Source organism: Schistocerca gregaria, chromosome 1 (genome assembly GCF_023897955.1).
Source record: "Schistocerca gregaria isolate iqSchGreg1 chromosome 1, iqSchGreg1.2, whole genome shotgun sequence".
In the NCBI taxonomy this organism is placed as follows: domain Eukaryota; kingdom Metazoa; phylum Arthropoda; class Insecta; order Orthoptera; family Acrididae; genus Schistocerca; species Schistocerca gregaria.
In genome coordinates, this window is record NC_064920.1 from 750,660,447 (window position 1) to 750,673,199 (window position 12,753).

Here is a 12,753-nt window from a genome sequence, read left to right on the forward strand (position 1 = left end):
TACAGACACGGATGTGATTGCACAGTCAGTGCTTGTTCGATCTTGTTCACTATGCTCTTCAGTGGTTTGCCACAACTCTGTTCGCAATTTCTGAAATTGTTGCTTCGTTTGCGCTTCTATTTTGACTATGCTGTTATCATATCTTTTCAGCGCTGCTTTCGTGATGCGTTTGTGTAACACACTGTTTTCAACAATTTCACGCGCTGTACCTGTTGCTTGTCTAGTAATTACGTTTATCTGTTTCTCTAGTTTCTTAACTTCTCCCTGGGTGTTGTTACATAATGTTTTGATCTCGTCCTGAATGTCATTATGCAAAGTTTGTACGTCTGCTTGTACCTTGTCAATGTCTGTTCTCAATTGGTTTTGACCTGTTATTAAGTTTCCTATCACTTCTCGAGATTCTTTTGCCTCGTCTTCAATATGACTTAGGTGCAACTGAATTTTTGTTTTGTTTTGTTCTTTAATCTCACGCATTTGTCTCATGGTATCTGCAATTTGTTTCCTCGTTTCTACATTCGGAATTTTAATTTGGTTCGTAATATCTTTATTTTGTCTTGTCACGGTTTCCTTAATTTGTTGTAATAATTCTGCCAGATTGGTGGGTCCTATTGCGTTTTCTTCCGACGTCCTACGCTCTGTACTTCCGCCCAAGTGTTGGTTTGCAACCGATTGCATTGAACTGTGCGGTGACACGTTTCTGCTCGAATTCTTTGTACTCTGTGGTGAAGGAGCTCTGATTACTTGTACTATGGGTTCTACGTATTCAAGACGCATGTTAGAATCGTCATCCACTGTCTCTCTACTTCCCTGCTTCTCTGTCGTATGCTGACTTACGTTTTCTATGCCTTGACGTACATTATCCTCGTTTTGGTGCATTATCTGTCCTATTTGTCGCGATAATGCATCGTCTGTTGTACTGCCCTCTATTCTCTGTCCATCTTCATGCTGGGTCTCTACCTCAATTCGGTCAGTGTCTCGATCTGCCATTGCTAATCTTTCAGAATCCATTATTTTCTGTTTGAAAAGCAATTCACGCGCCCTAATTCGCGTCAAAATGCTCTCATACTATCTGACACGTTTCGTAAACTTTTTGTTCACGCGACTTGACACTTATTATACCCAAGACTGACAATCCATTCACTTACTTGTTGGGTCAGAACCAACTTGTCAACGATATATCCGCAACCTGTGTGCTTGCATTGGAGGGAAAACTTAATTCTAACAATATTAAAATTCATAACTTAATCATGCTATTGTCTCTGCTAGAATGTCTCACTTTCTATCGAATACTTTTTTACTATCACTGTAGCTACTGTTTCCATATATTTATGCCTATCAAAAAAAATTATCACAGAAATTTTTTAACAGGATATTTTTCTGACATAGTTTGGCATGTGGTCGACCTTCAATCATGGTATTTTACCATCCCGGCAGGGTCGCCATTCTCTAACATTCTGCGAGGTGTCTGTGTGTTCTAAGTCGTGTCTCCCTACCACTTCCGCGCAACGACGCTCTGAGTGTGTTTTTTAGGGAATTGACTAATATGAACCTGGGACCTGTTGCTGGTAAGGAGACGCGAGACCACACAGGACATGTAGAGTTCAGAAGAGTTCAGTGAGACTAGCGATGATATAATCAAATACTAAATGATTTGAGCGTCACCTCCACTGCACTCCCTGTAAAAGAATCTTAATACTAACTAAATTTAGTGGATGGGGTTCAAAGCTTTCCTATTTTTAGTTAGCTGGTAAAATAACGTCGAAAAAGCAGTTAAGTTTACCATTGGAAATTTTATTCTACTGACAAGACATTGTTTATAAATTGAACTATTGATAAGAGGAGATATTTTAATACATGATGATAAAAACCAACTACGTTCAACAAAAATGTGAACGAATATTCCCTGAATGGGTTTCCAAATTCTATAATCGATCGAAGGATGACCTATGCCATATCACATCTATAATCTAAATTTATGTTAAGTTTCATAAAAGAGAAAACTTTCAAAATGGTCTACAGTGACCTTCAATTATTTTTAATTACTTAATTAACTTGTCATAAATTGCAGTGGCTGATGTGGCATCTCAATAATTATATAACAGAAAAATCTTCGCGTTTCAGATTTTAACTTACGTAGCAAATGTGAATAACATGAGCTTTAATTGACGATCGACACTAGTATTACGCAAAAAGGGGGTGTAATAGATGAGACATCTGCAGTTCTGAGTGAAGCTTTATGCTCTGTTATGCGGCATTGTGTGTGTTCATTACCTTGTCGTTGGTTAGGGATGTCAGGTGGCGGCGGGCGGCGCAGCTCCATACAGCTCGCCGTCTCAGAAGCAACTCTCTCCTAACTTCTCCTTACTACAATTTACTGAAGTTGGTTTTAAAAAAAAATCTGGCTGTGTTTTCATCTGACCAATCAGGGTCTCAAAGTTAACCTTAAGCTCCACCTACAAAAATTCTGTTTATCCAATGAGAAACGTTATACTTTTCATGCTGGTGCAATGTTTTCAACGTTTGCAACGTAACAGAGACGCGAAGAAGTCTCACGCTACAACTTGTAGCTGGGGTGGCCCTTTTAGTGTTATCGTAAGATCTATACTGTTCTTCTGGAGGGCTCTATCTTTTAAGATGGGCTGGGGGGGTGGTCCTGGCGTTTGGCTGGCGACGTGGGTGTCTGTCCCTTATCACGATTTATTCGGAGCTATGTGACATACTGCTGGATTTGCTTATCATATCAGGTTTTTCATGGAAGGTGTTGGGTTTGCCTGACACCTTACAAGTCTGATTTTAATTTCTCGGCAGATCGCCGCCTGCCCTGTTTTACCAGTCTGCCCAGCCTACAACGTCAGAATTGTCTAATGACGGGCCGGCCGCAGTGGCCGATAGGTTCCAGGCGTTACAGTCCTTAGATTAGTTAGTTTTAAGTAGTTCTAAATTCTAGGGGACTGATGACATCCGATGTTAAGACCCATAGTGCTCAGAGTCATTTAAACCATTTTGTAATGACGGGTGGCCGCCCAGCCCAACGATGTCTAGACGTGGTTTCATCTTGGTTCGCCACGTGTTGAAAGATAGCCACCACAGCAGAGCAGTTCTGTAAATGCTTGTGCTAAACCTCAGGACCACCACAGTCTGCCCTCGGTCAAAGTCAAATATATCGCGTGCCTTCCCCGCTCTACACATGGACAGCAAGCTCATTGACACTACGTTTAACGTTCTTGAGTCTGAACAAGAGTAAATCCTCGCCAGTTGCCGCTGCTATCGCTGGGACAGGTTTATATCGACAGCAGAGCAGTGGTCATAATGTAATGGCTGTTCAATGTATACAGTAGAGAAATTTTGAATATTTATGACCGTCTTTGTTAAATTTTGTGCATCTAAACCGTTATTAGTAGGTTTTATGCAGTTAAAATAATAAGTGGTGATATTTCGATCGAAATAAAACGTATTTGTTGAGAGAATTACTGCTTCACCCCCGTTCTGACAGAGTTCACCACTCGGATCAAATGGTAACGGTCGTGCGGTTGCAGACTGTAGCACCTACAGCCGCTCGGCCATCCCGGCCGGCGTGAGAGTTGTTCTTCGAGTATATCCATTCGAGATAAATTTCCATCTCCAGAGTCAACGGAGGTGGGCAATAACGTATTGACGAGTGAGGTTGCCATTGACTATTGTGGGTTGTTATAGCGGATAGGCGAACTACGCTGCAGCATTTTAGGTGCTACTTTAATATGAATTATTGGTGAATAGCCAACTGTCCAGAACCACTTCCACCAAAGAATCGTTTTTTTTAAATACTCGCGACAGTCATACCTACATTTCACTTTTTGTCTAGAGGCAAGAAAGCAAACACGTGAAGTACATACAATACATTTTTTAATTATGGAACGACTATAAGATACAAATTTTACAAATTTATCACATAAGACGTAATGACGACGAGTTTAAATCGAAACGATCACATAGATGATGTTGTAAGGAACGCAAACCAAAGACTGCGTTTTGTTGGCAAACACCTGAAAGATTCAGTGGGTGTACAAAAGAGTCTGCCTATACTACGCTTGTCGGTCCTCTGCCAGAGCATTGCTATGTGGAGTTCGTTACCAGATAGGACAGACGGAGGTCGTCGAAAAAGTCGAAAGAAGGGCAGTACGTTTTATGTTATCTTGAAATAATGGACAGCGTTTCATGGACATGATAAGCGAAGAGGGGTGACACCTAATAACAGAGGCGGTTTTCATTGCGGCAAGACGTTTTCGCGACATTTCAATCATCAGTTTTCTCTTCAGAAAGTACAGATGTTGTGTTAGCGGCCACCTACGTAGGGAGAAATGACCATCATAATAAAATGTTCTATACATTTTATATGCGTAAGATTTTGAAGACATTAAAGATCTCGCGATGCACCTGCTATGTGTATGTGACACACCAATGTGTGGCGACATAGAGATTGAGAAACACTGCAGCCACTTTCTACTACGTATACCTCTGCGCCGCATAAGTCGCAAGGCACAGAGTTGAACGAGGGTATAGACACACGGCGTAAGGACGACGCACGGAGTAAGCAAAACGTCGTCTGGACTGATGTTGCGGTACTCGTGGCGAGCACCAAGAGCTCCACACGACTGTGCATGCAGCAGTGCATACCACAAACCAACATACTGCCGTTCACCTGATGCAGATATAGTCTTCTGCGAGATTTTGCAGTACCATGAATTGAGCCTCTGATGCGTTTGTCACCGTCTCTCACCCACGATCAATTCAGAAACACACTGCTTTAGAATACTGTTTCAAAAGACTCTACGGACATAAGAATGCTTACATGCCCACCACCCCCACTCCTCCATTCCGAATATCCGACCTTAGTCCTGTCGAGTATGTCTGTAACTGCATCGTCGGGTTGTTCTCGTCTTGCACCGCTATCCGGCTAATTCTATGCGTAACTTCAGCGGTATTCTATCACAGTGACTTGAGAATTTGATGGAATCCGTGCTACCACACGCCAGTGCTACGCGGTACTATTTGGTGTCTCTAGATCGATTTCTCTTGTGTGTACAGTATTACTCTTATGGCTGTCCTAAAGGCGGCAGAAGTATTTCTAGGTATGCTACGCAGTGAGACTTTAGCGCTGTGCTCGGTGCCTTTGCTGGTGCAGAGTCTGAGGTGACGGAGAGCGGCGCCATGTCGATCCCGCTGCGGGCGGCGCCCTCGCGCGACGGCGACGCTTACTGCAGGCTGCGGCTGGGGACGCGCAAGCCGTGCGCCGTGCTGCGCCGCCGCTGGCCGCGCTTCCACACCAGGATGGCGCTCTCCAACGCGCTCGCCTCGCTGGCCGCCTCCCTCGTAAGCTTCTAAACATTCATGGTGGTATCTGTTTGTACTATATCGTGTCTCCCTACCACTTTCGCGCAATGACGCTCTGAGCGTGTTTTTTAGGGAATTAACTAGTTTGAACCTGGGACCTGTTGCTGGTAAGGAGACGCCAGACCACACATGACATGTAGAATTTAGAAGAGTTCAGTGAGACTAGCGATGATATAACCAAATACTAAACGATTCCAGCGTCAGCTCCACTGCACTCCCTGTAAAAGAATCCTAATACTAACTAAATTTAGTTGAAAGGGTTCAAGGCTTTCCTATTTTTAGTTACCTGGTAAAATAACGTCGAAAAATCAGTTAAGTTTACCATAGGAAATTTTATTCTACTCACAAAACATTGTTTATAAATTGCCCTATTGATAAAAGGAAATGTTTTAATACAGGATGGTAAAAACCAACTGCGTTCAACAAAAAAAGTGAAGGAATATTCCCTGAATGGGTTTCCAAGTTCTACAATCGATCGAAGGATGACCTAGGCCATATCACATCTGTAATCTAGGTTTAATTTAAGTATCACAAAAGACAAAACTATCAAAATGGTCTACAGTGACCCTCAATTATCTTTAATTACTTATTTAACTTGTCGTAAATTACAGTGGCTGATGTGGCTTTTCAATAACTATATAAAAGAAAAATCATCGCGTTTCAGATTTTTACTTCAAGTGGCAAATGTGAACACCATGAGTTTTAATTAACGATCGACACTAGTATTACGCAAAAAAGGGGTGTAACAGATGAGTCTTCTGCAGTTCTGAGTGAAGCCTTATGCGCTCAAAAATGCGGCATCGCGTGCGTTCATTACCTTGTCGTTGGTTAGGCAGCGTCAGGGCGGCAGCGGCCGGCGCACCAGCTATCCAGCTCGCCGTCTCGGAACTAACTCTTTCCTAACTTCTCCTTACTACAATTTACCGAAGTTAGTTTAAAAAAACTATCTGGCTGTGTTTTCATCTGACCAATCAGGGTCTCAATGTTAACCTTAAGCTCCGCCTACAAAAATTCTGTCTATCCAATGAGAAACGTTATACTTTTCGTGGTGGGGCAATGTTTTTAAAGTTTGCAACGTAACAGAGACGCTAAAAAGTCTCACGCTAAAACCTGCAGCTGGTGTGGTCCTTTTAGAGTTATCGTAAGATCTATACTGTTCTTCTGGAGGGCTCTATCTTTTAACATGGGCTGGGGGGTGGTCCTTGACGTACCTGAGACGCTTTACCTGATGCTAAAAAGTGCGGGTTGTGTGGCCCTACTGGTTAGCTGGCGCCGTAGGTGTCCAGACCTTCCCTTATCGTAGGACCTTCTAGCTTAACACGGTTCTGCTCTCGGCTTCTGTCCTCGTTTCTCCCCTCGAAACTGCGTCTGCCTCACGGTGGGAAGGTACGACACGCATTTAGGCATTCTTGTGTTAGTCTGTGGCATTCCATTTGCTCACTCGTTACTTGTATTACTTTGGTTAATTTAATGTCACAATTTATTCGGAGCTGTGTGACATACTAAAAGTTTTGCTTATTATGTTAGGGTTTTCATGGAAGGTGTTGGATTTGCCTGACACCTTACAAGCTTCAGCAGTAACACAGACCTGTTACTATGAACATCACACTACTAACTTCCGAAGAAACACGTCATTCGCAGCAATTACGCTTCTAAGTATCTTAATTTGGTTTTATACGCAGATTATCTTGGTGACCGTGGGAGCAACGGCTTCTTTAGAGGGCAGTACATTTATATTTACATACACACTCCGTAAGCCACCGTATGAAGTGTGGACGAGGATATCCTATACCACTAGTGGCCACTCTCATTCCTCTTCCACTCGCAAATGGAGTGAGGGAGAAACGGTCCAGCGCACCAGCTCTAATTTCTCTTATCTTGTCTTTGGGGTGCTTATGCGAGATATACGCTGACGGCAGTAGAATTGTTTGCTGTAATTTGCAAACGCCGGTTTCCTGGGTTTTCCCAATAGTGTTTCGTGGAAAGAACGTCGTCTTCCCTCTAGGAATTCCCAATCAAGTTTACGACGCATCTCCGTAATACTCGTGCTTTGAACAAACCTACCGGTTACAAGTGAAACGTAGGCTTCCACTGCCGATGTCAGAGTCAATAAAATTCTTGTGGGTTTGAGGCCGCATTGTCAACTGTAAAATTCCGACGTTTCCGCGACTGTTGCAAAGCGCCTTCCTCAGGGTGTATCCTTGCTGCTAAATGAGCATTTTTTTTTGCTTTATTGGTATTTTAATATCTATTCAAACAGGTAGGCTGTCAGCGGCATGCTACGCCGCTCTTCAGCCATAGTGATGACAATGACAGAACACAGGTTGGAGAAACAGAAAGAACATAGTGATGGGCTAAAAAATAGTGGTCACAGAGACACAAAAAACATGGAGCCGTTCACACTCGATGATAACGACACTGAAAACACATTGACACGGCACACAGGACACTGACGAATCCGATGGCACAAGTGAACGTAGAAGCGTGACGGCGGACACCAAAATCACAAAACGACGTCACACACACACGAGACACAGATGGCGATGATCTCCGGCGCGCGAAATTCCGCGTATTGTGTGCGAGTCTGGGGACCTGCCAAGCGGGGAAGAAAGGTGAGGGGGGGAGAGGGTGGGGAGGGGAGAACAAAGATGCCAATGGCTGAGGAGATGGGAGGAGGGGGAGAGGGACAGGGGAGGGGAAGCTCGGGGGAGGGGTGGGGAGAAAGGGAGGAGGGAGGGAGGGTGCCCAAAGGAACAGACAGAGGAAGAGGGAGGGAGGATCAAAGTTAATAGGAGGGGTAGATGGAGGGGAGGAGGACATCATCAGGGAGAGGGAGCTGCCAGAAGCCACCTTGGGAGAGGGTAAGGAGGGTGAAGAGATGGAGACCGGGTGGGATGTGGGAATACAGGCGCGGCAGCGGGCGGGGTTGGGAGAGGATGGGCGAGACAAGCGGGTGAGGCGGGTCGAGTTTGCGGGAGGTGTACAGGATCCCTAGCCTTTCAAGGAAAAGGAGGAGGTGGGGGAAAGGAATGAGATCATACAGGATCCGCGTGGGGGGGGGGGGGGGGGGAGACGGATGCGATAGGCGAGGCGGAGAGCATGGCGTTCAAGGATTTGAAGGGATTTATAAAAGGAAGGGGGGGCGGAGATCCAGGCCGGATGGGCGTAGCAGAGGATAGGGCGGATGAGGGATTTATAGGTGTGGAGGAGGGTGGAGGGGTCCAGACCCCACGTACGGCCTGAAAGGAGCTTGAGGAGGCGGAGATGGGGGGTCCAGGAGAGGCGACGGTCGAGGGTGACGCCAAGGTACTTGAGGGTGGGAGTGAGGGAGATAGGACGGCCATAGATGGAGAGATAGAAATCAAGGAGGCGGAAGGAAGGGGTGGTTTTGCCTACAATGATCGCCTGGGCTTTGGAGGGATGCTGAATGAGCACTAATTTAGATACTTATATACTACGGAGGCGTGCTGTCGTTGGATGTGAGGGTGAGGAGGAAGGGTATTAGGAGTTCATTTTATTGGTCTTTGCATTACGTGTTGTCATTGGCGGAAATGGGCGTTTCCCATTGGAGTTTCCTTTATTGCTTGCCATTGGTGGAAATCGGCGAATAGGACACTGAGGGGCGACTGCAGCGTAGCGTTGTTTATTAACGGCCTAGTATCGACTAGGCCGCGTCAGCGCTCTGTGTACCCTCCACCGCTGTGGCTTACAGAGCGCCTGTTGCTCTGCGAGAGCTGTCCCTCCGAAAAGCTGTCACAACTGGCAGCCAAGGCGCTGGAAGTCGGTACCTGTCTTCTCTACTCATATTGTCGGGTCGCTTGGCTATTTCAATAGCCTCTCTAATCTTCCTCCTCAAACTAAACGGTTGTTTCGCCAATACGCGAGCCTTTCGAAATTCGATCTTCATCCTGCACTGTTCCTGGTGTTTGCCACCGCTGATTTGTTGTATTGTTTGAGCGGATGTATCTGTCGTGTTCAGTTGTCCTTGTGCTTAATGATCGCCCAGTCTCACCTACATACACCAGTCCACATTCGCACCCGACTTCATAAACTCCGGTGGTATGAAACGTCTGGACAAAATTGTCCATCAGCAGGCATTAAGCCGATTTTTCGTAGCAACAACACAATAAAAGACATTCTGAGCTCGACGAAACATACAATTAACAAGTTTCATGCCACCGGAGCTGTGGCCGAGCGGTTCTAGGCGCTTCAACCTGGAAGCCTGCCTCAGGCATGGATGTGTGTCATGTCCTTAGGTTAGTTAGTTTTAAGTAGTTCTAAGCTCTAGGGGACTGATGACCTTAGAAGTAAAGTCGCATAGTGCTCGGAGCCATTTGAATTTCTAATACCCTTCCTCCACACCCTCACATCCAATGACAGCACTCCTCCATAGTATATAAGTATCCATACTAGTGCTCATTCAGCAGTTAGCAATACACCCTGAGGAAGGCGCCTTGTACCGGTTGCCGAAACGCCGGAAATTTACAGATGACAATGCGGCCTCAAACACAGAAGAATTTTATTGACTCTACCGGCAACAAATCTAACATCACGCTTCTGAACTGTTTCGTTGTCTTCCGTGAATCCGACCTATGAGTGGCGTCCCAAACACTAGAGCAGTACTCAAGAATGGGTCACACTGGTCCTCTATACGCAGTCTCCCTTATAGATAAGCCACATTTTCCTAAAATTCTCTGAATAAACCAAAGTCGACCATCCACCTTCCTTACGCCGCCGTTACGATCTCATTCCACTTCATATCGCTTTGCACCGTTAGACCCAGACATGTCACCAATTTGACTGTGTCTAGCAGCACATCACTAATATTGTATTCGAACATACCGAAAAGTTTTTCCTAATTAACTTACATTTTTTTCTAAATGTAGGACAAACAGCCATTTATCACACCAAGTGATAAAGAGGGAAGGCAGCATGTCATTCTCAATGGAGAGAAGTCTTCCGAAGTAAGAGTGATTTCAGGTGTGCCGCAGGGGAGTGTCATAGGACCGTTGCTATTCACAATATACATGAATGACCTGGTGGATGACATCCGAAGTTCACTGAGGCTTTTTGCAGATGATGCTGTGGAGTATCGAGAGGTTGCAACAATGGAAAATTGTACTGAAATGCAGGAAGATCTGCAGTGAATTGACGCATGGTGCAGGGAATGGCAATTCAATCTCAATGTAGACAAGTGTAATGTGCTGCGAATACATAGAAAGATAGATCCCTTACCATTTAGCTACCAAATAGCAGGTCAGCAACTGGAAGCAGTTAATTCCATAAATTATCTGGGAGTATGCATTAGGAGTGATTTAAAATGGAATGATCATATAAAGTTGATCGTCGGTAAAGCAGATGCCAGACTGAGATTCATTGGAAGCATCCTAAGGAAATGCAATCCGACAACAAAGGAAGTAGGTTACAGTACGCTTGTTCGCCCAATGCTTGAATACTGCTCAGCAGTGTGGGATCCGCACCAGGTAGGGTTGATAGAAGAGATAGAGAAGATCCAACGGAGAGCAGCGCGCTTCGTTACAGGATCATTTAGTAATTGCGAAAGCGTTACGGAGATGATAGATAAACTCCAGTGGAAGACTCTGCAGGAGAGACGCTCAGTAGCTCGGTACGGGCTTTTGTTAAAGTTTCGAGAACATACCTTCACCGAAGAGTCAAGCAATACATTGCTCCCTCCTACGTATATCTCGCGAAGAGACCATGAGGATAAAATCAGAGAGATTAGAGCCCACACAGAAGCGTACCGACAATCCTTCTTTCCACGTACAATACGAGACTGGAATAGAAGGGAGAACCGATAGAGGTACTCAGGGTACCCTCCGCCACACACCGTCAGGTGGCTTGCGGAGTATGGATGTAGATGTAGATGTAGAAGTAGAAATTCTGTCTAAGTCATCCGACATCCTTTAGCAGTCACTCAACGAAGATACTTTTCCGTATACCACAGAGGCACCAGCAAACAGTCGCAGATTGCTGCTCACACTAAGGAAACAGTAAATAATTTAACAACAGAACATGCACCCGACGGATCACCAATTTTGTCTATATTTTGCACTTTTTTAGTACTTACTTACAGCTAACAAATACTTCTCTAGTACGATGCGCTTTTCAAGCATTTTAGACAAATCGAGATTCAAAGTTGTACGAGATTCACGATTGCTAAATGAGAGCCCCCGCCGTCAAGCAGTAGCCTTTGTGTAACCGTCTAACATGGATGACTAAAAGTCTGCCTGTGCTGCATTCGACTAACGCCATTCCTTTTCTAATCTTAGATCAACTCTTCTAATGACACCAAGAATCATGTTTCTACGGGAAGAGACAATAATAATAATAATAATAATAATAATAATAATAATAATAATAATAATAATCATTTTGCTACATTAACGAACGATTGTCCTCAGTAATTAAGAACTGTAGAGTAGCAATTCAGTCACTTCCAGTACGAAAACGAAACGGCGTGCAACACCGCAGGTAAGAAAACGGGTAACTTCGGATTACTCCACGAGTAGGGGATGCAGCTACTTTATATTGACGCTCCAAATAGAATACGGATACGGTGTACATTTTTCGAAACAGGTATTGTCAAGTATTACTCCACTGCGATACGCACATGAATGTATAGATAAATAAATGTCCATCCATCACACTTCCTTATTGTATCTTGACACGAATGTACTACGTGGCTGCCATTAACATAACGTTTCCCTTCTGAATAAACAAGATTCGTTTACCGACACAAGTGTTTGTTGTAAGATTAAAAAAAAAAATCAGTTAGACTCGAATACGGTATGGGCAGACTTCAAGTGTACTGCCTTAACCGGTTGCGCTATCGCAGAGAAGGCACTGCTCATGCTGTCGTAGTGTATTCAACAGACTCGTAAAACTTTGAACTTCCATTTCTCTAAAACGTTTGAGAAGCGCATTGTAATAGATCAGCATCTGTTGCATCCAAGTATGTGCTACAATCGACCGATACACAAGCATAATCGGTGATCCGTTCGGTATGTCGTGCCCTAACAGGTGTTCTCAAAATTTTATCCGAGGACTAAGAACGAGTGATAGTAACTTTTACTTTTCCGTCGGCGTTATGGACTTGATAATGTAAACTGAGAGATGTTAATGGATACTTTGCTTCATCACTGGGTGCGGTAGAATGTAAATTTTTAAAAAAAAATACCATCGATCTAACTGCTTATGATAGCCGTGAGACAACAAAAGACAGACACACAGATCTTCCATGAAGTTTTCACAGCCTGGCCACAGGGAATTTCTATCCTATCTTGTCAACCATGCGCGTGGCGTCAGATACTAAGGGGTTTCAAACGAAGTTTGTCACTGGATTTAATATTTCTTTGTAGGCAT

The 12,753-nt window shown here is 44.3% G+C and overlaps 1 protein-coding gene across 1 annotated transcript in view; it reads left to right on the plus strand.

Moving 5' to 3' along the window:
• LOC126272809 (otoferlin-like) overlaps positions 1-12,753 on the plus strand; it is a 189,848-nt gene that overhangs the window by 40,303 nt on the left and 136,792 nt on the right. The window contains exon 4 of the mRNA XM_049976035.1: positions 5,162-5,349. Within this exon, the coding sequence (XP_049831992.1) occupies positions 5,162-5,349 (188 nt within the window). The remainder of the gene's footprint in view (positions 1-5,161; positions 5,350-12,753) is intronic.